At 53.5% G+C, this 27,297-nt stretch overlaps 6 protein-coding genes across 6 annotated transcripts; 2 read left to right on the plus strand and 4 right to left on the minus strand.

The window, feature by feature from the left end:
- Positions 1 to 35: 35 nt before the first annotated feature.
- On the minus strand, positions 36 to 8,243 carry J7T54_000792 (ubiquitin carboxyl-terminal hydrolase 34; the record flags this gene model as incomplete). Its single annotated transcript, XM_051509769.1, has 7 exons — positions 36 to 58; positions 432 to 491; positions 552 to 3,335; positions 3,390 to 3,499; positions 3,648 to 3,757; positions 3,806 to 4,726; positions 4,779 to 8,243. The coding sequence occupies 7 exons, from the start codon at positions 8,241 to 8,243 to the stop codon at positions 36 to 38; spliced, it is 7,473 nt and encodes a 2,490-aa protein (XP_051359259.1).
- Positions 8,244 to 10,182: 1,939 nt separating this feature from the next.
- On the minus strand, positions 10,183 to 12,674 carry J7T54_000793 (3-isopropylmalate dehydratase-like protein; the record flags this gene model as incomplete). The annotated part of the gene is made up of 4 exons (XM_051509770.1): positions 10,183 to 12,288; positions 12,339 to 12,413; positions 12,481 to 12,512; positions 12,575 to 12,674. 4 exons carry the CDS (start codon positions 12,672 to 12,674, stop codon positions 10,183 to 10,185), a joined length of 2,313 nt encoding a protein of 770 aa, XP_051359260.1.
- Positions 12,675 to 13,731: 1,057 nt separating this feature from the next.
- On the plus strand, positions 13,732 to 17,010 carry J7T54_000794 (uncharacterized protein; the record flags this gene model as incomplete). Its single annotated transcript, XM_051509771.1, has 6 exons — positions 13,732 to 13,802; positions 13,860 to 13,910; positions 13,968 to 14,301; positions 15,200 to 15,359; positions 15,544 to 15,771; positions 15,821 to 17,010. The coding sequence occupies 6 exons, from the start codon at positions 13,732 to 13,734 to the stop codon at positions 17,008 to 17,010; spliced, it is 2,034 nt and encodes a 677-aa protein (XP_051359261.1).
- Positions 17,011 to 17,277: 267 nt separating this feature from the next.
- Positions 17,278 to 19,284, minus strand: J7T54_000795 (Nucleolar complex-associated protein-like protein; the record flags this gene model as incomplete). Its single annotated transcript, XM_051509772.1, has 1 exon — positions 17,278 to 19,284. The coding sequence occupies one exon, from the start codon at positions 19,282 to 19,284 to the stop codon at positions 17,278 to 17,280; it is 2,007 nt and encodes a 668-aa protein (XP_051359262.1).
- A 1,558-nt stretch (positions 19,285 to 20,842) lies between these two features.
- Positions 20,843 to 21,777, plus strand: J7T54_000796 (putative ribosome biogenesis protein nsa2; the record flags this gene model as incomplete). Its single annotated transcript, XM_051509773.1, has 4 exons — positions 20,843 to 20,892; positions 20,942 to 21,406; positions 21,461 to 21,681; positions 21,731 to 21,777. 4 exons carry the CDS (start codon positions 20,843 to 20,845, stop codon positions 21,775 to 21,777), a joined length of 783 nt encoding a protein of 260 aa, XP_051359263.1.
- A 344-nt stretch (positions 21,778 to 22,121) lies between these two features.
- Positions 22,122 to 27,209, minus strand: J7T54_000797 (Vacuolar protein sorting-associated protein-like protein; the record flags this gene model as incomplete). Its single annotated transcript, XM_051509774.1, has 6 exons — positions 22,122 to 22,236; positions 22,500 to 24,253; positions 24,305 to 25,098; positions 25,158 to 25,492; positions 26,006 to 26,869; positions 26,920 to 27,209. 6 exons carry the CDS (start codon positions 27,207 to 27,209, stop codon positions 22,122 to 22,124), a joined length of 4,152 nt encoding a protein of 1,383 aa, XP_051359264.1.
- Positions 27,210 to 27,297: the final 88 nt, after the last annotated feature.

A 27,297-nucleotide genomic window follows, 5' to 3' on the forward strand; every position in this document is an offset into this window, starting at 1 on the left:
GAGCCATGTTGCATCGTTTCTTCCACAACATACCCCTAGGGCACGGCAACGTCTTGGTCTGTCATAGTGTCAGCACCGCGCCGATATGTGACTCCCGTATTCAACAGGTGAGCCTGAGGCCAGCAGTGGCGTGGTATCTCTGCTATAATGACAATCGTGAAAGCACCCCTTTGCATCATCCGGAACGCCTCGCCGTCTAGTATCGCGTAATCTCATCAGTTGGCGACCCTGAGCTGAGCATCCACTCGCTCAGGGCGCCTCGTCTGCTTCACCGTTGGCGTTTATAACGTCGAGTTGTTCAAGTGCCTGCACACTAAGCAGGGATTGCCCACTGCGGCTGGGACCCCCTGCTTCTGAGGAGAGGCATGAGCCTGAATCTGCCGTCGGTTTAGTCGCGCGTCGCTAAACATGATGCAGGCGGTGTTGCTCACCGGTATGGTCTTCCTCAATCTCATCGTCCGCTACCAGGTGGGGGATCTCGAGCGCCAAAGCTACCGAACAGTGTTAGCGGATATGCACGAATCAAACACTGTCGCCACACGCTCGCATACCTTGTGCCATGTCATCAAGTCTAGCAGCCGCTTCAGCGCCCATCAGCTCCTCTGTTACCAATTGCCGGCAACCCTCTATCAGCTGCAAGACCAACTCCACCGAAGACTGCGTCAGCTGCTGGTTACCTTCAGCCGCAATGCCGCTGACATGATCCATGCACGCCACAGCAAGCCCGTACACGATGACGGCAGCATCCTTGCGCAGCTGCTCGACTTCGTCGTCGATCTGATCATCCGCCCAATGTATCAACAGCTTTCGATGGACTAGCCTGAGTGTAGCCCTCTGCACGGTCTCTCTTCCGTGTATGAGAAGGCTAGGAACCCACAGGGGCATGATCTTGATGCAGTGGTTCACGACATCCTCATCGGCTTCCGGGTCTCCAAGAACTCGCACGAAGAACTGTAGGAGCAAAGTCAGGTCGACTGTGTCGTAGCGACTTGTCCTGGTTGCCAAAAAGGTCAGAAAGCGTTGAGCCTCGTCCACATATGCCGACAGGATGACAAAGTCGGCGGCGGCAGCCAGGAATGCGGTCAAGTAGTCGCTGCTCTCTTTCGGGTCAAGGTTCGCCTGCAACGTCTGGTGAACTGTCTTTGACATTGGCAGACTCGTGGAGGCAAGCCACCCGACGATGGAGGTCGTCGCCCTCGGATTTTGCTGTATGCCAATCAACCTCTCCACGAAGAAACTGGTGCCGTCGTGGCGCGGGTGGTAATGCAGGAGACTGACTTCTGAGGAAGTCCAGCTGAAGGGTGGGTCCTCCGCCAGACGCTCAGACGCCGATTCAGTGATGCTTGCAGGGCCTATTTCTGGCTCCATCGACCTCAGCAAGTACTCAATAGTCCCGATGATCTCTTCGTACGATACCGTTCGCCGTCTCTCAATGTTCCTCAGCATGCGAGCGTAGTTCTCAGGCAGTTCCGGGTCGCTATCATCGGCCGCAATGATCCGTACCAGCCGGTACAGAAAGTCCTCGGAGAGAAGGTGAGCAACCTCCCTCTCACCAAACTCTGCCCAAGCATGAATGAACCCGAAACACTCATTCCATGAGCGAGGGTGGCTTTGGAAATATCTCCACATGCATTCTACCACGTCCATGACACCTCGGAGCACGGGCACCCCATCCTCGCGCAGGGCACGCGTGTCTTCGAAGCTCCGACGGACAACAGGGATTTCGTTAGGACTATCCGCGTACTCAGAGCTGGACAGATAGCGAGAGGGCGTGCTCAGAGCGATGTGCTCGACCACTCGAAGAAACTGAGCGCCTGTCTCAATGCGGACCCGTGCGCAATGGTTGCGCTGCACAATCGCACGGAATGGATGAGGCCGCAGATGGAAGTATCGATAGTAGATATACGCCGCCTCTTTTGAAGTCGATAAGGCCTTGTCCAGTGCGTTTGAAAAAATTTCAAAGTTGGGTGCGTCCTTCCTCCGGGTCACGACCTGATCCAGGTGAGTGAGCGCGACATCAAAAAGGAGCACTGGTGATATTCCTGAGGTTGTTGTCATGGGGGTCTGGCCCTCCACGGTCAGCTCGTCATCTCCGTGCATCATTCCGAGGCCAGTTGCTGCGTGCTCAAAAATTGATTTGACAAGGGTCGCGTGACTGTGCTCGAATAAGCAGTGGCGCCGGAGGAGTTGCGTGTTATCTTCGAGTATATACTCTTTCAAGCCATTGCCCATCGGCACGCGCAAGGGAAGTTGGAGCGCCTGTTCTATGGTTTCCTGCTGCTGCCGGAGCAAGGACGCCTTTCTCTGGTAGAAAAGCATATAAGCACTGTACATTTTGGCGTTGCTGCCTGGCTCAGCTGCAGCACCAAACGTGGCGTCTTCAAGTAGAGCTGGATCCCATGGAGTTGCCGACTCGTCGTTGAACTCAATCCACTTGGGGGGCTGAGTTCCTGACGGCCGCTCGCGCGCGTACGAGTAGTAGTGGCCTGACTCAGCCGTGCCTGCGTGGACCAGCACGCCGACGAGTTCGAATTTATCCTCACTCGAACTACTCGGATCGCTCAAGTGCTCGACAGTGAAGGGGTTCAGGTCGATCTCGAGGGGGAAAGAGAAGCGTCCGTAAACCTTGTTGCGCTGCAGTGTTTGCAAGTTGAAGTCGAACCGCTTCAGATGAAAGATGATGTTGTCCGGCAAGTCCTTAAGGCATGACCTTTTGACTGCATCTACATGGCGATCGCATGTAGAGCACTTGTACTGATTATCGCCTTCGAGCATCTCACCATCGATGTAGGCCTGTAAGCTCTCCTGGAGGCACGTCTTCCCTTGGACGTCAACTTGAATTGCCTGGAAAGGCTCAAACACCTCGGAAATGTGATCGCACTCCTGCGATTTGATTTGTTGCACCAGCTGGCCGCCATAAAAGGACCGCAGATTCTTCCTCTCGGTGGCGTCCACCATCTGGCCTTCCCATCGATCGAAAATAAGGTTGTAGAACTCATCTACATCCATCTGTTGACCAATGTCGATGTGTGTGTTCTCGTACGTCTTGATAGAGTAGACGAGCGCCGACGGGTCGACGAATCGCTGGTAAGTCTCCTGCATGTAGCCGAATACCTTTTTTGTCTCGGTGAGAAGATGCTGACTGTCAGTAGTTGACTTTTGCTTTGCTTTTAGCATGAAAGCTCTGAACTCTGGATTCATGAAGAGTTGCGTGACCAACGAATTCAAGTAGCACGTATTGGCGAGATTACGCAGACCAACATAGCCTGACGATGCCCTCAAGGCACGGCTAGGATCAAATGGATTAGGCATGTCGTAGAACGTGTAACGGAGATCTATGCAGACGTTAGCGAGCCTCAAGCCAGCACACACATGACATGGTACGGTACCTTCGTCGGGCTCGATGTATGGCAGAGCTTCGTTCAGGCTGTGGAGAATGTCCGCTAGTACCGAATCATCGGCCTTGACCAGTTCGAGGATGATGGCACATAACCCAGCCCTTGTGCGGTCTGTAAGGGCCACATTTTGTACAGAACCGTCCACTTGCCGGCGGGATCGAGGGAACAGATGCCTCCAAAAAAGATCTGTAGCAAAGGACCTTGAAGACGGTAAGCATAGTGTGTGTCAAGGGGCTTCTTCCGACATACCTGGGAAATGCATCAGACCTCGCGAGCGACTGATCCTGCTTTAGACAGATGTCTAAAGTGATAACGAGTCCTTGGAGCACGTTGTCGCATGTCAAGGGATTCGTCACGCACTGCAATCGGGTCAGCGAAGGTTGGCCACACAAAGATGCTGTACCAACCTCAGTGGTTTCCTGAATCAGGAGCAACTCGCCCACTCCAACCGCCAGGTTCTCCATATCCACAAAGTCCGCCATCCTTCCAGGCAGAATGGAGAACAGAGACAAAATTGCCTGGAAGAAATCCTCACTTCGGCTTGGAACATTTGTGGCCTCAGGGATCAGTTGGCAAAGTTTGGGGAGCACCAGTTTGCCAACTCTTCGCACCGTATCTAACCGCATCTCTGCGAAGGGTTTGCTCAAACTTCGGATAGCTTGCATTTGTTCTTTGAAGAATGTGGCGAGAACTTCGCCTGTCGTTTGCCTGAAGGACTTTTGCGAATGAGACAGCAGCAATTTGGCCAAAATGCCCACGACGTCTGATTGAGCGCTGACCCTGTCACAAAAGGCCGAGTCCAGGAGGCAGAGTCGCAAGATGACAGCCAAGCCGCTGCGACAAACATCAAGCGCCAGCGCATCGTTGGACGCGAGAGTTTCGGTGAGCACTGCAACAATGGGCTCCGCAGACGTGATGCCCATACTGTCAAACGAGTAAGCCTCGAGAACTTCCCCGCAGTCTTCCAACCAGATGTGCAGAGCATGTAGCAAAGAGGCAAGCAAACTCTTGTGCAACTTGTCGCCGGAAGGAACGATACTTTCACGGTCGATAAGAGCTCGGACAAGGGCCGCTATGACACTGGATCTAATATCCGCGTAAGGGTGACTCAAAGCCAGCCTGCTGTCTGAAACTCCATCCTCGGCGTCTAGCTCTCGAACGTGCATCCGGTCGAGTAAAGTCTTGTACGCCGAAAAAGCATGTGCAGCGTAAAGAGACCGTAGGTAATGGCCGGAGGGGAATAGTTGATCGTGCGTTTTCGGCAGACTTGATACCGGCCCAAGAATGACTTCCATGTCGGCAGGCAACTGCTTGAGGAGGTGGTAGGTCTGCGTGAGCCACGGCGTCAGTTTGAACAACAGCGGATTAAAATTCACTTACATCGAGCGCCAGGGCCTCGGGGAGATCGAGAAATTGCCATAGATCACGGAAGTGATTCATGACCTCGATTTGAGCATGCGAGCAACTGGGCCCGAACCGTAGGTTCGCTTCATTGCCCGAATGCTCTTTTCTAACAAGAATCAAGCAATTGGTGAGCTTCAGTTGATCCAAGCTCAGGCGCATGTCTTCCTCGCTTGGTAGAAAGGCTTGTCCTTTGACGAATGCGCCATAGTTGGGGAAGCCAGTTTGTTCTTGAATGCTAGCGAGCAAGGATGCAGCGGTGTTTTTCTGCCCAATCTCGAGCGGAAGGACCTCGGTTTGGTGGCCATTATCAAACGACTGATAATGCAACTGCGCTGATTCACCTGCTATTGTGGCAGCCGGCTCCTTCGCCACAAGAGAACTCAGAACCGGGGCAGCAAAGCGCGGCCTCGACTGGTACTCTTGTAGAAAGTGCTGGAGAAGGTGTAGCGAGCGCAAGAATAGGCGCTCCGCATCTTTGGTTGTATTGCGGTCGCCTCTGAGCTCCATGACGGCATCGCTGTCCGAATGCGCCTCTCCGCTTGCCAGGGTCAACTCGTTGGCAGCCGCCTTCAACTGCTGAAAGCATCGTTCAATCAGCGCAGAATGAACCTTGCGCATCTTGAGAGGGGTACAGTCCTGCAGTGCTGTGTTGTCCAAGTACACCTCGACTGCGAGTACTTGCATAGCACGTTCCGCAAGGTTCTTATCCGGCGCACCAAGAACAATCCGCCATAGGTGCTCGATACAAGTGTTGTTGACATTATCTCCATCCTCGAGGTTGAACTCATCAGTCTCTTTGGTCTGTGCCAGCGTCTCCTGCTTGATGAACTGCAATGCACCATCGCAATAGCATTCGGGTGGCAGGCTACCAATGTGTTTGGTCAGACATTCCTGGACAAAGGCGTTGGGGTTGCCCAAGGAAGCGAAGTTTTGCAAAATCTTCCAGCCCGCCTCCCTGTCGCGGGCACAAAGTGTGCGATGCCCAACAGTATTTTCCCACAGCCTCACAGCCGTAGCGTGATCAATATTAGATCCATGTTGGCTAATCAAGTAGTATAGCACCTCGCGTCGAGGCAAGTTCGCAGAGCCGCTTAAGACAGGCTGGCTGTTTTCACTTGATGCTGCATCAACGGCGTCGGCTATCTCATTGATGTATAACTCCGCCAGCGCCTTGTCGGGGACCTGGCCGAGATTGTAAATGAAAATACTTCGTCGGACGGCGAGCATGTGCAGAACCCATAGACTGCCCAGCGTTGTTTGGCGTCTTTGGGTGAGATCATCCATACAGCTGCGGTATATCTCCCCGCGTACTTCGTCAGTGACGATTCGGAGGAATTTATCAAAGCAGTTGGCAATCATGCCGTGTAGTTCAGCAGTCGGTCTGGGGGTTCCTCGCATGTACATTTCCCTGAAAAGGCGAATGCAGAGCCTGTATGGCTGGTATGTGACTTTGGTCGGGTTCTGGGAGATTTTTTGAAACCAGTGATCCATCACAAAGGACCATGCTGCCCTGACAGGGCCCGTCAGCTGCTCTGCAGAAGTCGCCTCAAGCTTGGACAAGAATTGGCACAGTTCCTCTTCACCAAGCACGTGGAGGATGCTGGGAAGAGCTCGCATGAGTGCTTCCGAAAACCTGGCGTCTGCGCTAGCTGTCAGACACTGCCAGAGGCGGTCCGTATGGTCTTGAGTGTAGAGCTTGGTGACGAAGAGGAAGCCGATAATGTTCGCACATTCTTGGATCAGTTCCGGGTGGCTGTTCGGGCCCATAATATAGTCCATAAGATTGCTGCGAAGTAGATACTCGCCCATGTGCCGGAGAATGGGCGATTGGCTGGGATTTTGCTTAAATATCGCAACCAAATTCAAGCACATGGACATGACGGCGTGGACGCGGAGTTGCATCTGGCCACATTTGATGAATTTGAGGTCGGTGTCGAAGCGCCACTCATAGGCGACGGCATCCGCAGTAAACGAAGGCGGCAGTGTAGGATGTAGTTGCCGATGCTTGTCCATGGCAGCCACGGCAGCTGAGTGCGGGCCAGTGAGTGTAATTTTGAGCAATTCCATCATCTTGGGTACCAAGGCCCGGACAACCGGACACTGAATATGTGAGAGTCGTTTCTCAATGGTCTCGTTCAGCAACCGGACTATATCAAGCCAGTGTTGGTGGCCTCTGGCGAGATTTTGTTGCGCAGCACACTCCTCGTCATGGTCTCTTGAAGACGATGTCGCATCTGCGTCTCGCAACAGACTATGCAGATAGGCCACGTAGGGCACTAGTTGACCCATTTCCGATGGATCTGATGATAATACCGGTATCAGCTTATCAAAAAATTCACCCAGGTACACAAGGCCGTCAGTGGACATGAGCTCAGTTTGCTGGGACACAACTTGCGGATCGGCGGGATGGTCGGACGGATTGTATATATCTTGTCGGTCGTTCTCCAAGAGTGGCTTCGCAGGATGCAAAGCCGCCATGCTGATCACATGGCGGATCGAGAGGAGCTCAATTGGTGGCTTTCGACCGGCAGCAATTTTGTGTCGCAGTCTCTCGAGAAACCGTGTATCCAGATTCAACATGACCATAGTCAAATAACCAGCCAACCGATACGAGCTCATTGTCGTCTCGCGGAAGGCGTCCCATCGATGGAGCGGACCCCCCTTTCTGTTGACCATGTGGTTCACAAGGTCTCCGAGCAATACCCAGAACTCTGGATCCATGCGTACAATGTCTGCCGTGTGCTGCTGGGGTCCATGAGGCGTGAGTAAATGGTCGGCGGCGTCGCGGAGCCATCCCTCAACGCTCTGTACCACCACATTATCGTCTTCCGGTCGCATATTTTGCAGATGATTGTATAATCGATGGAGCGTGTTTATGGCTGGTTCATCAGGCTGACGGTATGGGAACTCGCGCGTCAGGTCGTAAGAGAGCGGCTGTGTCGAGATATATTGTACTTCGTCTTCGTCTTCGCAGCTGTCATCATCTATTACCTCGATTTGAGGGGATTCTCGCGGGGCGTCGGGAGTGCCTGTCGACAGGAGAGCTGGCTGACCAGTCGCGGTGATAAGCTGTGCCAGATCCTGCTCCTCTAGAGACATTGACCTGCTGGGTGAAACCGAACGTGCTTTCCGCAAGTTGATAGTGACAGCCTTGTTGCTAGACGACGTCTCTGGAGGCCGTCGATCGGAGCCTGTAGATCCTTCCGGAGTCTTTGGCGTTGTGGGCACTCCATCCATATCTACGTCGTCATCCTCCGTCAAAGTCACACTGCTGCTCGATGCGCTGCTCCGCCGCTCCGCGCTCTCGACGGAGCGTGACGTTCTTTGGCGCTTTCGGGATGTGATCTGGCTGTCGTTGAATGGGTTCGGCCGTGTTGAGCTAGGTTCTGGCGAGGCTGCGGGCTGCTGTGGGCTACCGTTCTGAAAGTTCGAAGGCTCCATCGGGAATGTCTAGATGGGAGCGCAAAAGCACGTTGCCACTGTGATCGAGACCAGAGGCGACAGGTCGTTGTAACAACGAGAGCCGACCGGGCGGCAGCTGTCCAGTGTCAACATATGTGATCAGTGTGATGCGACGGAAAGGCGAGTGGTGCGATGAAAAGAGGCGAGAGACTGGATCAGGATGGGCACTTGCGGTCCGCGAAGTCCGAGCCGGGTTGCAGTCGCTGTGTTCCACGGTTTCTCTTCAATCTACCGCTAGCAGATCATGTGGGTGAGACCATCAGGAGCTGTCGTAGCTATATGCTGTAGATCCCATATAATTCATGGATTTGGAGACTGGGCTCGAGATGGTGGTGGATGGATGGAATTGGGGGAAACGCGGTTGCTGATGTGGAACCCCGCGAGGTTAGCGACTGATGTGCACCGGAGCGTCGAGCATGGAGGGGTACGACCCACCAGACGCCTCCAGTCCCGGCCAGTTCAGTCCAGTCCTTCGCCGGGCCAGCCCTGGAAGCTTGCGGGACAGGGGTTGGTTGATTGCAGCTTGCAAGTCAACGCACCACCGAAGGAAGCCGTCAGCCTGACCACTTGGACACTCTGACGCCTTTGGTGAGCTCTCGATTCTCATCAATATCCGCTTGGAATAGGTCAATATCCGCTTGGAATAGGTCAAGCGGCCGATTTCAACAGTTTCAATCACTTTGTGAGAGGGGACGAGACACCACTTGGCGCAGGGCTCGAAATCATGTCGCAATTAATGCTTACTTACGTCACTCGGATAGGTTCAACCTCCGAGCGCGTGGACGAACCGAATTCACGAATAAGATAAGATCACGATCAGACTGCAAATTTGCCAAGGACCGGATCAATGCGAGGGTGCTTCTTTCGAAGAATTCGACTGGAAGAAAATTCTGTGTTTAATGCGTTGAGCGGTGTTTGGTTGTTTGTAATGTCGTGTGAGAAGGCTGGTTTTGAGATGCGGCTCACAATTTGGGGTGAGGACCGTAGGTATGGTTTCTGTAGACAGGCTTGGCTTCGGAATCTAGGATCGTAACTACCTAGCGCTATACTAAATATTCAAGATTTAGGACTTTTTAAGAAGCGGTAGATGATACGAGCTCAGATTCCTTTCCATATCTTCACTAGTCACTAGCTAGCTGTGATTTGCAGTCCTATACATGTGTGAACTTGTCGTTTGGTATTGTTGACTTGCAAGCTACATTATTATGGTGACAGCTCTGGTGGGGTTAGGAACCCGCGGGGAGGGGCGTGGGCATAAGAAACAAGCTAGTAAGGAGGCCACGACGAATCTTGTTCCTCGTGCTCATCCTACCTCTGGCTAAGACTAGATGTATGTATGTTGCACTCGGATACGGCTGTTCTTCCAGTTTGGTTTTGATTGCACCCAATTTAGAGGCCTCCGAGTTCTTGAAATCAGGTCAGCCAGTACACACTGCGCAAAGTCAAGCTCATAACCTAGACACTAGCAATGCTTCCGAATAAGGCATAAAAAGGCGACTTTGGTTGATCTGGTGACTAGTTTGGAGTTTTCTTATAAGTTCACAAGCGCCGTGCCACATGGTAATGGTCAAGCCTTTACGGAAATGAATCAACACATGTTTGTAGTTGGCTGGTGCGCTGGGTAGACTAGCCCACTCTTCGGGGATAGACCGCCATTAACGTACCTCTTTTGCCTAGAAGAATGTTTTGCTGACATACACTTGGAAGACGCAGTGACGAGAGGACCAGAGACTGCAGCTGAAAGTAGCGTCGAATAAGTTCATTGCGGTGCTCGATAACCACGATGCCGTGGGAAGCGCAGGGTAGCCTGGTATATATGCAAACAACGAATGAAACCGTTGCTCACGCCGGACCAGAAGTCTCAGAACCTTGCAACTTTTTTGTTTATCAATCCTTGGATTGTTCCCTCAATTGCAAGCTACCACTCCATGGGGTCACCCTTCACGTCGCCCCTATTAGTCTTCGGCACTGGGGCAGCCTCAACCTTGACGGGCCCATCCCTCTTGAGGTAGCCCGACCCATCGAGCCACGGTGTCTCTTGCGTGCGGCGCTTCTCAAACGCCTTGATTTGAGGCTCCATTTGCGAGGTCAGACCAATGTCGTCCAGACCGTTGATCAAGCAGTGCTTTTTGAAACTCTCGACGTCGAATTTTGCGAGTTCCGTGCCATCAGCCGCACGGATCACTTGTGCGGGCAGATCCACCTCGACCTCACGACCAGCACGTGCTTCTGCAGCCACGCGCTCCAGTGGCTCCGGCTCGAGCTTAATGGGCAGCATACCGTTCTTGTAGAGGTTCGACTCGTGAATGTCGGCAAAGGAGGGGGCAATGATGCAAAGGATACCAAAGTCGAGGAGGGCCCAGGGGGCGTGCTCTCGCGACGAGCCGCAGCCAAAGTTGGGGCCTGTGACGACTAGAATCTTAGCGTGGCGGTAAGGCTCCTGGTTCAGCACAAAGTCAGGCTTCTCCTCCATGGTCTCCGTGTTGTACCGCCACTGGTGGAACAGCGCCGTACCCAGACCAGAGCGTTTAATGGTCTTGAGGAACTGTTTCGGGATGATGGCGTCCGTATCGACGTTGGCACGTTCCAGAGGAGCCGCGATGCCCTTGAGCTGGGTGAACTTCACCATGCCTGCCGACGTTGCCGGGGCACCGCCGTGGGGGGTGTGATCATCCTCAGGCACATCCAGAATGCGGTCAAGGTCCTCATCGGTATCGAGATCCTCAATGTGCGTGTCTTCAATGGCGATCTGAGGCTCGGCTTTGACAGGCGACGCGTTGTGGGGCTCGGCCACCTTGCGGACATCCGCTAGTTTCCCAACGAGGGCACAAGCCGCTGCCATGACAGGTGACATGAGGTGCGTACGGCTGCCAGCGCCCTGACGGCCCTCAAAGTTACGGTTCGAGGTGGAGGCGCAGCGCTCCCTGGGAGCGAGGATGTCGGGGTTCATGCCCAAGCACATGGAGCAGCCAGCCTCGCGCCACTCGAATCCAGCATCAAGGAAGATCTTGTCGAGACCTTCGCGCTCAGCCTGCTTTTTGATCAAGCCGGATCCTGGGACAATCATCGCACGCTTGATGTTGGAAGCAATGTGCTTGCCTTCCACAACTCTAGCCGCGGAGCGCAAATCTTCGAGGCGCGCATTGGTGCAGCTACCAATGAAGACCTTGTCAATGACAATGTCCTCGATGGGTGTGCCGGCCGTCAGTCCCATATATTCCAGCGCATGCTCGCAGGCCTTCTTCATGCTGGGGTCAGAGAAGTCGCCGGGACCTGGAACGACACCTGTGATGGGGACAATGTCTTGAGGGGAGGTTCCCCAGGTGATGGTGGGCGGAATGTCGCGCGCGTTGATGTAGATTTCTCTGTCGAACTTGGCGCCATCGTCTGTCTTGAGTGTGGACCAGTACTTGACGGCACGCTTCCACTCCTTGCTGTCGTACTTGGGCGCCAGCGGGCGACCCTTGAGATAGTCAAAAGTGGTCTGGTCAGGGGCAATCATGCCAGCACGCGCACCCGCCTCGATGGACATGTTGGTCATCGACATTCTCGCCTCCATGCTGAGAGAGCGAATGGTCGAACCGCAGAACTCAATGACAGCACCAGTGCCGCCAGCGGTACCGATCTGACCGATGATGTGCAGGACAATGTCCTTACTGCTAACTCCAGGGGCAAGCTCTCCGTCCACCTGGACCTTCATGTTTTTGCTTCGCTTCGTGATGAGAGTCTGCGTCGCGAGGACGTGCTCCACCTCACTGGTACCGATGCCAAAGGCGATGGAACCGAACGCACCGTGCGTTGATGTATGGCTGTCGCCACACACGACGGTGGTTCCTGGCAGTGTGAACCCTTGCTCAGGGCCAATGATGTGGACAATGCCTTGCCTGTCATCGTCGAGACCGAAGAATGTGAGATTGAAATCGCGCACGTTCTCTTCGAGGGTGGCGCATTGGGTGCGAGAGTCGGCATCTTCAATGAAGCTAGAGACATCCTTGAAGTTTTTGCGCGAGGTCGTGGGGACGTTCTGCTCAACGGTCAGGCATGTGTTCCCGAGATCAAGATGGAGTCACTTACGTGGTCACTGGTAGCGAGGGTGCAATCTGGTCTCCTAACTTTTCTCCCAGCGTTTCTGAGACCCTCAAAGGCTTGCTATATGGCGATGGTCAGTATCGGGCCAACCCGCGATTCAGTGGGAATTGGGCCCGGGGGGGCTTACCGGCGACGTCACTTCGTGAACGAGATGGCGATCTGCAGATTACACCGTCAGCAGCGCCCTGGTTGCGGCAAGCTCATCAGCTGCAATGACGTACCGATATACAGGAGAATAGTTCCATCTTCCTTTTCATCGACAGTGTGCGCCTTGAGGACCTTGTCGTACAAAGTCTGCGGGGCAGTCACGGCGCCAGGCATGATGGGCAATTGTTGGTGCGACTGATGAGAGGAAGGGAACACGTACGCTATCGGTCAATGGAGGAGAAGGGTATGATAAAAGAATGAAACAGACAGCTCAGAATAGGGTGAGATATTCCGGGGAATCAACCATTTACGAACGGGAGGCACCTGGTGGGCTTTATGGGTTTTAATGGCAGCCGTGAAAGCAATGCGCCTCCGGTCCGGAGCAAACGGGAAAAGGCCAACGATGCCCGACATCGGACGGCCGTGATGGCATCGCGCCCGCCGCCCGAGGTCATCCGTAATTGTAGGGCGCTGATTAGTCGCTAAGCGCTGAGAAACTCCTGTTTGCTTGCTTATGATTCGGCGCACTCTTGACCCTGACTTCTCCAGATCCTCACCCTGCATCTGAGGCTCGCTACCCCGTAGGACACAAATGCCCACCATTTCCTTCGGTGCCCCTCCATTGCCGGATGCCTTCGCTACCCGATGTGGAGCCCTGTATGTCGGAGGATCGCCGAGTTCTTACGGAAGGAGACTTACTGCATGAAAGTAGCTGTCTTGAGATTGAGCATGAAATCGCTGGACCCATGATCTCCTCGCGCTTTTGAGTCGACAATGATTGTGAGTGACGGGTGCCTCTCGCTGGCTACTTACTTATTCTACCTCAGACTTAGTGCTAGAACAAAAGCAACCGGGATCACAAACAGCCTGCGGAACAGGCTCTGAAGACTTGGCCCTGCTCCAGTATACTATTCTTCGCTCTCCGTTGCTCATAAAAAATACCAGAGTCAATCTCTTCGTGCTTTGAATCGCCGAGCCGATTTTCTAGATGTAAATTGTGAGGTCCGTCCAGCATCTACGGACACCGACTATCGGGTAGTTCACCGCAACGACGCCTGTCTCCGCAATTCTTTTTCCTACGTTAGCTCTACGCTCTACGGATGCCAACTGGTTGCTGTCTCTACAACAACTCTCAGATCAGCGGTCTAGAAATCTCGGCAACTTATCAGCTTCGAGGATTTTGTCCGCGACAATCTTGTCTCAGGCCTATACCATATTTCCCTGCCTGATCATGGGTAACGACACAAGTGCTAGAAAAAAGACCGTCTTTCAGCTCGACACACCCTTTTCCGATGTCTCATGGTATGGAGTTTCCGCCACGGAAACTTGTCTTAGTCACAGGGGTACTGACGCTCGCAGGCCTGAAGTTTCATTGGAAGACCAGGACACTATCTTAGAACTTCTTTGCAAGTGAGTGCTCTCAATGCTATCTATGCAAGTAGGACGCTCTGATACTCACACTCAAAGTTTTCTGAGTCCCATCGGCAAACATCGAAGGGCACATGTCAAGGCCTCAAAAGGGAAGAAGGCATCAAGGAGAGCCGAGAAGGCGAAAGCGGAGCGAGAAGGTGAAGACACGGAGATGCCAGATTTAGTGATCCCCGCTCCACCCGATGTCACGCACCGCATTGATGTTGGCTTCAACTCCATCACCAGAAGCCTGTCAGCCATGACAGAAGACCAGCGGTGTGGTAGCGATGCACAAGCCGACAAGGCAGATAAGGAAAGGAAACCACTCTCCATGATTTTTGTGGCGAGAGGCGACCAGTCTGCCGTCTTCAACTGCCACTTTCCAAAAATGGTTGGTGTTGCTTCGAGAGATCAACCAATAGAAGAGAAACCGAGGCTCGTAGGGTTCTCCAAAACTTGCTCAGAGCGTTTGGGCCTCTGTCTTGATGTTTCTCGGGTGTCAGCAGTCGCGATACACCAAGATGCACCCGGCTCCAAAGCACTCTGGGACATCGTTTCCAAGGCTGTTGAGCCAGTTCATGTGGACTGGATGCACCCTGATTCGAATCAAGTGTACCACGCGACTAAGATCAACGCAATCCAAACGACAGTGGGACCGAAGCGAGAGAAGAAAACCAGCACGCCCCTGAAGCAGGGCTGAGGAATATGTATATTCCCTTCTGGAAGTATGTAGCAAGCGACTTCCAGTGTTTGATCTGTGTTTGGAATTGTTTATGTCCACGAGTCTCTGTTCATGGTGTTTGGTGCACAAGCAAGCATCAAGATTCAGAAGATTGTTCCCAAGTAGCGTCACCGTAGACCCTGGGGATCAGGATTGGCCCAAAGGCACACGTCTGCGGCGAGCTTCTGCTGGCCATTCGCGAGTTCATGTGTGGGCTAGTCCATCAGGTAGACCTGATGGGGTCATGAGCTCGGAATGGCTTGATAGACCAGATCACGTTTACAAGTCTGAATCTCCATCGCTTGCTGACTGCGGCTGTTGAGCTCATCTCGTCTACGCGTATCACTGTGCCAACAAGGGGCACGCGCTACAAGATCGTGGCGAGAGGTTGGAGCCCCGAGAAATGAGCACTTGTGTTTTGATTATTTTCGTCCCACTGTGCGTGAATTTTCCAGTGAGTGTCAACACGGCAAGAGCCTCTTGAGGACTGCGCACTGGCCAACCAAACTACCTATCCCTCCGAACCCCTTCTGACCTGTCTTTCTCTTGAAGATTCCCTTCGTACCAGTGGGTTTCCCATGCGTTTCCGTGCATCGCCACTCTCACCTCGGTTCTATCCGTGTTCGTGCCTATAAACCTGATCACAACCCTCGCCACCACAAGCTTCGACAACGACTACCTCAACAGCTGCTTCAAGATGGCTCCGCCACCTATGTCCGATGAGGAGCGTATGAAATACGCACGCCAGCTCCAGTCTTTCTTTGGTTCTAACAATGGAGGAAAGGGAAAGGGCCGCGGAGGGGTTAGCGACGGTCCTCGCACCCAGAATAGAACTCAGCAAGCTACTCGTGGTAGGATACCAAGCAATGTATAGGACTTTCAGAATTTGGGCTTGGACCTAACACAAAGCAGACGTCACGCCCATCCGCTCGCGACAGGTCTCTAATCCCACACGCGCGGTGCCTTGTCCTCTTGGCCTTGCGGACAAGGACTGGTTGGCTCCAGCACCGAAGAAAACGACAATTGCCCCGTCCCAGACTGCTGAAGCTATACCAGCTCGTCCTAGCACCAGCAACGGCGTCCCTGCCATGAAGAAAAATTCTGGTGTTCAAAGCTCTGCTGTGTCAAACAACGTCACCAGTATGTCCAAGACCTGTCGTTCAAATACACCACTAACGGCGACTCGCAGACCCAATCATCTCGAGCGATGCAGCTGCCAATGTCAACGGCTGCCAGGCTACAGAACAGCCTTCCTCCGCTTCGAATGCTGTGAAAGGAAAAGATTTCCTACTCAAGCTTCGGCGTGAGCATGCCGCAAGAGTGGCAAAGTTGACCGCAGGTGAATCTAAACCTGCTGACGCCACTACGTTGAACGGTGCCTCATCCACGAACACGAAGACTTCGAGTGTCTGCTTGGACGATCCTGTAGCCAGCAAGAGCGACGATGCCAAATATGTCGTTTCCAAGGAGTTCGTTCCTTCGAAAGAGCCTGACCAACCTGGACATGGAGATGAATCAGTCATCCGGAAACAGAACAAAGGGCCTCATGACCCGATTCCTCAAGATGACCGCGCAGGCAGCTCCAAAATTCTCGCAGGCAACTTGTTGACCACAACCACTTCTTTGGGTTCTGAACCAGAGCGCAAGACTGATGAGGCTCTCCTGGTAGACCTCTGTGATGGTGCCAAACCTGCGCTAAGCACCACCGCAGTTGGAGTGTGCAACGAGAGGGTTACGATGACCGGTATGATGCAAGCTCTACAGCCATCCAAGTTGGCTGTGTCCCGGCCAAAGTCTCCCAGAATCGAGTCTGACCCTACAGTCAAGAACAACGACTATCGGAAAGCCAATGTTCAGCAAGGACCACCGACGAGTCTCACCGCGATGGACCACAACGCCCAGGGCGAGCACAAGCTCAACATGATTGTCGCGACTACTACCGAAGACAATGAAGGCAGCGACCACGTTCGCAAGCAAGATTCCGAGGCGCAACCTGCTGTTCCAACTCCGGTGGGCTTCGGGTCATTCCCACCACCGGGCCCCTTGGCTGATACTTCAAATGCTTTCTGCGCTACGCACCTTCAACAGAGTCTAGCTGACATCACACCGATTGGAGCCTCCACTGGATACCTCGTCACCATAACACAGGTCACCTCTACGCCGCAAGGGGGTATGTTCATGGGCACGACCTCTGGCGAGTTGCATCTGAACACCCCTGTGGTAGCACAGCCAATTTTGCCTGCGACCAATGTAGCGCAAAAGGAGAACATCCGCCCCCAGGACCACGTTCCTGCTGCACCTTCGGAGTATAGGCATCGTCGAATAGCTACAGACAAAGGCCAACAAGGCCTACTTTCTTCTCGCTGGGCCATTAATTGATCTGGTGAATTGCAGATTCAGGGTACGGGGTTTGAGGCCCTGCGCAAATTGACAGCAAGGTAATAGTCGAGTGAGGGAGCAAAAGGAGAAAATCGTCGGCCTCGGACAAGGCTGCTAGGAAGGTTGCGCTGGCCTTTTGGGCTGTGATCACTTGCCGTTAGGGCAGAGATTGGGGATTGATATCAACGGATGAGTTCGGATTTCGTGGGATCTTGCTGCGTAGTAGAGAAAAACCCGGGGAATACATTGCCTTTCTAAGACGCTTGATTAATTCGACATGCTTTTTTCTAACATCTTAAGCCCTTCCCTGACCTTGGGAGAATAATGTTTCCTCAGCAACTCACCCTCCCACACCGTGGCTGCGAAAGGGTTGCTGCCTTCCAGGTTCCCGCTGACTGGGTTGTATTTGCCGTCGCCTTTCCTCTCCTCGGTGTTCCATAGGCTCCCAATCTTCTTCCCGTGTGTGTGCGCCACGTCGTTAAGTAGGGCCAGTACACCTTGGCACGATTTCTCAGGCAACTGAAGAGCTGCAGAGGCAAGCTGCTTCGAGAAAGCTGCTAGGCGCGTGGGCGGGACAGAGCGGATATTCCACGAAGGCAGCAGCACGGCAGTCAGTGACCTCAGTAACAGGACTGTGGTGGTCTGCACATTGATTTTCGAGGTTGTCGAGGTGACGCCAGTAGGCTTGGTGTTCTCGAGGGTCGGGTCCGTGGACAGTGCCAGAAGCGCGCTGTAGAGATGATTTGTGAAGAAGGACAGGTCAAGGTGGAGTGTGTTCCTGGAGTTATGCGCGTCTTGCCCGGCGAGGAGAGCGTACGCGGTGACTGTGCACAGGAGTGATTCACGGGTCAGGTTTCGGACCGTGTCGTCGTCCTCTTCGTCTTCGTCCTCTTCCTGCTGCTGCTGCTGCTCCTCGTCCTCGTTGTCGCCGTTGGCATCCTTGTCGCTGTAGCGGATCAGGTCCTTCAACGCCTCTAGGAGATCGCCGAAGAAATCCTGGTTGATGAGATGGGCATACTTGGCAAGACCCTCCAGCACCGCGCCCATAAGTTGGGGTACGCGCGCCTTGAGGACACGGAAGTAGGTTGCAAATACGAGCTTCAGAGTCTCGCTCTGCATGCGCTCCCGCTCCTCGTGGCTGACGAGGGCGTCGGCTTGTTGCAGGTCCTTGTCCAGCGCTTTCTGCTCCTTGACATCTTTGCGCTCCCGCTTGGTGCGGAAATCGCGCTTCTTCTTGGAGGCCTTCTCCGTACGCTGGACGGAGTCATGGGACGCCGTGCCGGCGAATTCGGAGAGGAGGCGAAGGGCGAGGAAGAGATTGAGTACGGATTCGTGAACCTGGTATTCCTTTGCCCTCATCATCTTGGCAAGGAGGGCGACTGCTTCCATAGAAGGACGGCCCTCTTCGTCATCCCGAAAGAGAGTCTCGAGTGCTTCGAGACATTTTTTACTGTTAGCATCCATGTATCGCCTGCTCAGCTTGCCGACCAGGATCTTGATAATGTCGCTGCGGAAGTTGAAGTGCGGCACCGATGTTAGAAGTGTGCATGCGCAAGTAACCGCCGCGCTGACAACGTTGGGACCGTGACCTCCATAGGCAAAGGGCTGCAGCCTCGCGCATTTTGTCAGCTCCTTGACATAGGCCTGGTAGCCCATGACGACTGACTGCTCGTAGTGCCGAAGTTGTCGAACCTCCTTCGACAGTTTCTCCTTTCCAGAGTCCTCGCCTAGTGGCCGAATGCGGTATCCAGGGATAATGTCCTTGTAGACGGTCATTTGCGTCATGAGGGCCAGGATCTTGATCGCCGGTATCTTGGACGAGCCAATCTTCCCGAGCTGCTTGAAGGCGCCCACGTTGTCCTCTGGATTTTCGTTGACAGCCATGGCGAGTTTGGCCAGCTCCTCCTGCGCTTCGAGAATCTGCTCCTGCTCGCTCCTCTCATCCACCTCCTTCACGGTCTTTTCCTCTACCTGCTCCACCTCCTCGACATCGTCCTCGCGTCCCTCGAGCCAGTCCTCATCGCTGTCGATTTCATTTTCCAGCTCTCGCAGGACCTCTATCCGCCCGTCAACGTTCTTGGTGGGAAGACGGTTGCTTTCCTTCACGACCTGCTGCTTCTTCTTGCCCTTGCGCGGACGGGATTCGTAGTCCTGCTCGAGATCCCAGCTGGCGGCGTTCTTGAAGAAGGCCTTTTGAGTTTTCGCCGGAGCTTGCGAGGAGTTCTCATCGGAAGAATGGGCGAGCTTCCTCCTTTTCGTGCCGTTGGGAGCCATGGCGAACTGTCACGGGGATATGTACTGAGACAGATAGCGGGTTGATGGCGATGAATGAAAATGTTTGATGAGAATCGGGATTGGCAAGATGTGGCCAATCAGGGGTGGCTACTGTCTACTCACCGCCAAAATTTCAAAAGACTGGATTCTGCCAGCGGGTGCAGGTGGGGCCATGTCGCGACTCCAGGCTCTATCTGAAGTACTATGAGGGGCTGCATCATGCTCAGCTTCACTTTGAACTCAGAGCGATGACGGGAACATTGTCTCGCTAGGAAATGCGGTCAGCACGGAAACTCATCGCCACCGCCGTCCCTTGTCATGCGCTCTTGGAATATGGTGTGCATTCTCAACTGCAGGCGACTTCATCACTTCGGAGAGACAAACGTAGGCGATACGTAGCGTATTGGGCAACTGTTAATTGCTGAAGAAGAGACCGGACGCACTGAAGTCGCTAAATTTGGGACTCGGGCATTAGGAATGTGGGGTGGCGTACTTGGGCGGCAGGCTAGTGCGGAGGCCCCGGTACCGGAGCCTGTGGATCTGCCAGAGCTTGCCTTTTCATCATCAACGCTTCATCGTTATGAGAAGATATGGGGAATTCCCGACACTTGCCAGTTGGGCTCAGTACTGTGATTTAGATTTGGAAAGAACAACCGCAGCCGCAAATGTCTACCGGAAGCAAAGAACTTTGGCAAAGGGGCCTTCAGAATCGACGTGAGGTCGTGGGGGAAACATACGTCGACTGTGCCTTGAAGAATGGTTCCAGTGAATTTGCATTCGCAGGACAGCAAATGGTTACAGAGTATGTCCACATTCCATGCGATTCGCTGTTGAATCTCAATGACAGTACTAACAGTTGTGTCAGGTGGGCATGGGGGAACGTGTGGTCCCGCCCGGGTCTCGACCGGAAACAACGAAGCTTGATGAGTTTGTTCTTCCCCGTCCCCATGTCTGTTAAGCTGTTTTTGCGTTGACGACAGAACAGATGTTGGTCCGTTGATGAGTCTGAAGTCGTGGCCCGAATTCAGCGTCCACATTCGCGGTGCCATCAACAATGGCCTTTCCGAGTTGGAGATACGAGAGGCTATCCTCCATGCGTCTGTTTATCTCGGACTGCCCGCTGGTGTGGAAGCTTTCAAGGTCGCCGAACGAACTTTGAATGGCATGGTCGAGAAGGAGGGCTATGTGAGAACTTTGGGTCACTTGGCACCAGAAGCACAAATGAGTTGAGCGTTGGCATACGCGGGTAGTAAAAACCTAGTTAATTCGTTGGCCCCGTCACAAAGTATACATGGGGTAGAAGCCTCTGCTAACATCTTAGCTTGATTTCGTGATAGTACGTATGTACTTATGTTGATATTGATCATTTCATACTGATACCCGCCGCCGAGCTCAAACAGTCCAATGCACGTGAAGCCATCGCACGTGACCTGGTGGAGTCGGTGAGGGGCGTGGACCCACATCGCCTTCGGGATTGCTGCGAATTCTAAGGAAAAGTTTCGTAGAGTCTGGCCTACGCATCCCAACGGCAGCAGTCTTCAAATCCAATACATCCAAGATGCCCCAGAACGAGTACATTGAGCGCTGGCAAAAGTTGCATGGCAAGAGGTCAGTTGTGCTCTCGATCTCGAATTTTCAACCGCTGACGCCCTACCAGGCTTGACCATGATGAACGTCTCAGGAAGCGCGAGGCCCGTGAGGGGCACAAACGATCCGAGCAGTCGCAGAATTTCAGAGGCCTGCGGGCCAAGTTGATGCACGAGAAGCGACGTGTTGAGAAGATTCAGATGAAGAAGCGCATCAAGGCCCACGAAGAGCGCAACGTCAAGGCAGCCGACAACAGCGATCCGTCCACACCCTTGCCACCCTACCTCCTCGACCGTAACGACCCGCAGAATGCGAAAGCGCTGGCTTCGTCCATCAAGGACAAGCGAAATGAGAAGGCCGCCCGCTTCTCGGTGCCGCTGCCGAAAGTGCGTGGCATTTCCGAGGAGGAGATGTTCAGCGTCGTCAAGACGGGCAAGAAGACACACAAGAAGGCTTGGAAGAGGGTCATCACCAAACCCACCTTTGTCGGCAACGATTTCACACGTTCAAACCCCAAGGTCGAGCGCTTCATTCGGTAAGGACAACTGTGCACAAGGGGGCAACTTGTCAAGCTAACGTACGGACCTAGACCTATGGGACTCCGTCAGAAGACCGCACATGTCAGCCATCCGACACTCGGCGTCACCCTGAAATTGCCCATTTTGGGAGTCAAGAAGAACCCTCAGGATCCCATGTACACCAGACTCGGCGTTCTCACAAAGGGAACCGTCATCGAGGTGAATGTGAGCGAACTGGGCATGACCACAGCCGGTGGTAAAGTCGTGTGGGGTAGATATGCACAGATCACAAGTATGTAACCTTTACCCTCCGCTTGGGGGCGACTACTGACATGATGTAGACAACCCAGAGAACGATGGCACGGTGAACGCGCTGCTTCTGGCTTAAACTGGGGTTGACGCTTTGTTTTCGAATGGCAGGTGGAATTGGAAATAAAGGACAGCATTCTCGCGCGGTGCTTCAGTTTCGAGCACACCTGTGTTGTTGATTCATCATGGAGTTTAGGGGACGGTCAGGTTGCGACCAAAATGTCCAATGATTTGTGTTTTCATGGCATGGTGAAAAGCGAACCTTAGATAGTTGGCACAGGTTTCTTAACGATCCAAGAGCCTACTCAATACACAAAGGCATGTCAACTTCCACAGCCCTGTGACCAGCGGGATCACCTCTGGAAAGGGATACCATATACCCAGTCCTGCGCTATTGGCTCTGCGGCATGGGAATCATGCGAGTCAGTCGACTGGCTTCCACGCCCATTTGCCAAATTCGAGGAAACACCAGCGCTTGGAGTGGATCTTGGCTGAAGTCCTGGCGCCGCGAGGGATGGTCGCGACAACCTGCTTGAACCTTTGAAGGTTGTGCAAGCTGGTTTCACAAGGAGTGCTAGACCGATGCAGGTGCCAAGGGGCTGTGTTGCTGGTTGTTGGGTATCTCTGTATTGACATATCCACATGTCTGTTCCTTCATCTCCTCTATAATGCCCACTCCTCTGGACGATCATCCTTGGTGATAAACGGCTCATCAACCCTCTTGATGGCAACGTCGCTGCAAAGAATACTAATATAAGTTAGCAAGCACCTTTCTCCAACACATGACACCGGAAAACGTACCACGCTGATGCCACGAGGGAGTCCAGCTCTGAAACCACGGCATCCCTCTTTGGCCCGCTCAGAAGCCCCCTATGGACTTGCAGTTGCAGATCCTTAATCTTGGACGACTTTCCAACGCCAGACTGCTCTAGTACCTTCCTGCCCAGGCAGTCTGAGTGGAAGGAGTGCTGGCAGGGGAATACGAAGAATTGCCGACTCAGCAATGGCAGACCACATGCGTAGCACTTCTCCCCGGGTTCGACAATAGCGTATCGATGATCCAGCGCCGCAATGTCGACTTTGATATTCGTCGCTGTTTGCGACGACTCATCCATCTCCTTTTTCAGGTTATCAATATTACGCGAGTAGTCCTCTAGCGCGCCGCAAATCTCCTCCTTGAAGTCATCAATGACGACAAAATCTGGGAAGAAGGGAATCAGATCCTCAATTTTGAGAAGATCACATCGCTTAAGGAACTCGATTGCTGTCTTGATTCCATTGGATTGCGAGATGACCTTCCGTGCTACTGCTAGCCACAGCCTCTTTCGCAGTTGGGGGTTCGACATTGGCCGGTCGGCAATCACGGCTGCAAGCTCAACCTCGTTGTGGGAAAGGGCGAGGTCGACTGCTTGCAGGAACTGGCCCATGCTAGTATAGATATGGACGCATGATAGTGTGCGGTGATGTTGGATACAAAGCCGCAAAGCAAAGTCAGGATCGTAGCGTGGTTCGTCCCCCTGTGCTTGTAAGTACGAAAGCAGGCCTGATTCGTCCTTGGCAGGATGTGAAGCGTATATCGAGACGAGTGTGTTATGCACAGCTGCGTCCTTGGAGTTGAGCTGGTAGACCACGTAGTTGAGGTATCGTATGGCCTGATTCTGCGAGTTCGGCCCCCCTGAGAAAGCCCTGTTGTATTCGAGCATAGCTGGTATGAGACTTCGTGGCTTCAGGTCTGAGTGTCTCATGAGGATATCGACCATCTCTTGGGGAACGTGTGTCATTAACACACTGCTGTAGCGGTAGAAAACGTCATGGTCTGTCTGTTTCTTCAAGACATTGAGGACATCGTGCCAACGTTCTCGCTGTACCCAATATGCTAGCTCGTAGTTGTAGTCGTTGATCGAGTTGGCAAAATAAAGCAGCTCCTCCTCCCTGCCATGGCTGCTGATGACATCGTACACCGTCTTCTGGTCGAGGTCGTTTTTGTATCGATTGATGAAATCCTGGTACTCGCGCTTGATTGAAACCAGAAGTTTCAGTGAGTCGGCTGGGTTCAACTTTTCTGATAGTTCGGCTTGTGTGATTATAGTGTCGTCGAGCGAATTAAGCTTGGCCATGAAGACCTCAACTAGCCAGCTCGCGAGCATGATTCGCTGCATAGTGGCAGATTTGCTTGTCGATGCCAATTTTGTTTGAAGGAATTTTCGCAAGGCGTCCGGTTGGTTGTTGTCAATGATACTCAATGCAATGTCTTCGAATGGCTTGTTACTGCGCCCGTAAACGACAGCTGCCTCGTCCCAATGCCCCTTGGTGGCAAGGTGGTCACCGTATGCGGCAGCCACAGTCTCCTTTTGCGCTTGCGTGTGCGCATGCTCGAGTGCTGGCTCAAACTGCTGCTGTCGCATCATAATCTCCCAAATATTCCGGTCTTCTTCACGGACCACAATCTCAAATATCTCCTCCAAAGTAAACAGCCAGAAGGTATTCTTTTGGAGGTCGACCGAGAACCCTGCCGCCTTTTGGCCGGGACCCAGTACGTCGTGCTCAGAGACCATCTGTCCAGTCAAGCGATTCGTGGTGACCACACGCCCGCCTGTTAAACTCACAATATGCCACTGCGTCAAGGCAATTGCATCAATGGTCTCCGTCGTCGCTCTCCTCCTTCCACCATTCTCAGGTGACACGATCTGCGCTTTTTGTATCATTCTCGACTCAGAGAAGACTTTTGCGCCAAGGTTGCTATCAGCTGGTGTATCGAGCAGTTTTCCGTGGAAGACTCCCAAGGAGCTCAGCCATGCGTATGCTCTCTCGGGAAGTTCATGCTGCCGGTGACCTTTCTCCTGGGGAGGATCTGGCGAGACGACGACCGAAGGCGCAGTACTGTGCGTTGCTCGAGACAGCTCGTGGACGACTGGCTGTTCCGACTCAAACAGCTTGGTATACACAGAGCCACTCCCGTCATGACTATGACCGATCTTGCCCACCAAGTGAAATAGTCGCGTGTTGGTGCCGATGACCACTCTCCTAACATCAGTCTTGCCTTTCAGATCGTCCACCCACAGTCCAGTGATCGGCCCGTCTGGCAGGCGATGCAGGTTCTTGAGATGCTTCACTTCTTTCTTGTAGAACTCATTCGATGTTTCGATGAACGCCTCGTAAATGTTACCGTCGGTGGCACCAATCAGGATCTCTCGTGTCGACGCTGTAGGGAGGGAGGGGTTCCACGCTACGCTTTCGATGATGACGCCTCGTAGTCGGCTGAGCGGGCGGACCTGTCGCGATTGAGAGTGAAGGTAGTAATTCTCCCCATTGGCGGCACAAACGATGAGGTGAGAAGCCGTTGGATCGAGGAACATGCGTCGAATGCCCGTGTCGGCGCCTTTTTTCGGAAGGTCTATGTCTGATTGTGCGCGTTAGCCCCCTTCCAGTCACTGGTCGCGCCTTGCGATTTTGACAAACCATCGATATCTTCGGGTCGCGTTAGGTCGATCCTGAGTATCCGGCCATTGGACAGAGCAAGAATGATCACGTTGTTTGCTACTTCGGCAGCGGCAAAGTCGGCCGCGATACTGAAAGCCAGCTGGACGCGCTCGATCGTGAAGATGGGGAGGTCGTGGGCGAGATTTGCATTTCCATTGGAAGCAGAGCCGGCGGCGTTGGCGGCTGCAAAGCCGTCGGGGAGTTCGAGGGCCATCTTGTTGGATGGTTCGCCGTGGCCGCCGCAGTTGTGAGAGACGAGAGGCTGGCTGGTTGGGGTGCGAAGGAAGCCGAGGACTTGGAGATGGGAGTTGGAGCTGTGGGAGCAACGTCATGCGGGCCAGGCAGCATTGGCATTCGGTCGACACACGACCGATCTATCAAGACAAATATTTTACTCCTAACTGGTCTGCTGCAAAATACAGCTCAAGTATGCCTGGGCAGAAGCAGTCACATTACCAAAATTGCGCGTAGATTCCAGTCAATTTCCAAATGCTTCACCATTGAAGATCAACACCTAACATCCACGAACCATGAAAAGCAACCTGTGATAAGCGTCCACAGTGCTCAAAGAAACAGATGAGCACCGCCCGTTGTAGGAATCAATATATGTACAGCCAATTGAGGAATATTTACCAAAAAACCAAGTTGCAATGCACATCCAGAAACGCCCACTGATGTTGCCCAGAATAGGCAACCGCAATCAACAAATTGTCGTGCGTCCCAGAATCTTTTCATCGTCGTTCTTCGCCTCGGGACTGAGGGACCTAGACATTGTCCGTGGGCAGCTCTGGGATGCGTCGAGCGGCTTTCTGCCTACAACAACGGACAATTTGACCACCAGGCTCTTTGATTTTTCGGGATCTTTTGCCAGCTCCGCCGTCTCACGAGCTGCCTGTTCACACGCTGCCTTGCATTCTTCTGGATCCCAATCCATATGCTCTGTCAGGAGTCTCAGACACAAAGCCTCGATTGAGTCCAGGCATGAGACCAGCCAAATCTTGCCGGCTGATTTCTCTGCCACGGTGATGGGTATGGCATATTCCGTCGCTCTCACATCCACGAATCCCGCGTCTATAAAGAATCGTGGATTCATATGCTTGGTGCCTCTGGGTCGTTCAGCCTTTTCAGCCGCGACTGCCAGGTCGGCTAGCAAGGCGTGTACGGGCGAGTCTGGCCGAAATTGCTCTGTGGTCTTTTTGAGCGAGTCCGTATCGAAGTCTTGAACCTCTATCCAACCGCCTGGTTTCAGAGAGTAGAAGACGTGATTATACAGCGCCTTCCAATTACGAAACGCGCCCTCCATGGCGCGAAAGTGAATCAAATCATAGCAGTCCGGCGGGCGATCCCAGTCCTCGGCGTCCTCAATCTCAAAGAACACGTTGATCGGGACGCGGTTTGTCTCTGCTATGGCAGCGATATCTGTGCCCACGACCTCACAATCAGGATACCGCTCCGCCATGCGGATGGCCCACTCCCCTGTCCCCGTACCGACGTCCAGTATGTGGGAAGGCGATTCCAGCACGACCGTGGACGATTCTGGACCAAGAAGGTGCAGGAAGACCTGGTGGTACAGGGATGAGCGCATCTGTTCAATTTCGTCAATGGGCATGTAGTACTCGCGACAGTATAGGCGGCCGTGAATCTCACGATAGTCGAGGTCATGAGCCCAAAGCGAGCGCGTGGATGCAGCTCTATTCACTGTTAGCTATGCCATGACCATGTTTCTCGGGAAGAACCTTACGGATCCGAGTTGACAGTCAAGAATTCCTCCTCTAAGTACGGCATTCCGGCCCTGTGCGAGCTCGGGGCAGGAGGATAGTGGTACATGCTCTGCATGTCCGCATCGTCCTCGGACATTCCCTGAACGCCACCGCCCATTGCATCATTCTTCTCGTCCATCCCAGGCACGCTCGTCGTAGTTATATGTACGCTGGCGCTCTTCGTTTGCTCGCTCGTGATGCGTTGGCTGGACTGGCTTCCGTTGTGGTTGCGGTTGGTGGTTTCGAATTGGTGGCCCTCATCCGGGCTCATGGCCCTTGCGAACGGACTCTGCTGAGGACTGCGGCAGGCTCAAGAAAGGAATGAATATCAGCGGTATCGATGGGCAACAAGAAGCGGA

Source organism: Emericellopsis cladophorae (assembly GCF_022114955.1).
Source record: "Emericellopsis cladophorae strain MUM 19.33 chromosome Unknown NODE_69_length_108160_cov_118_120611, whole genome shotgun sequence".
NCBI classification, from domain to species: domain Eukaryota; kingdom Fungi; phylum Ascomycota; class Sordariomycetes; order Hypocreales; family Bionectriaceae; genus Emericellopsis; species Emericellopsis cladophorae.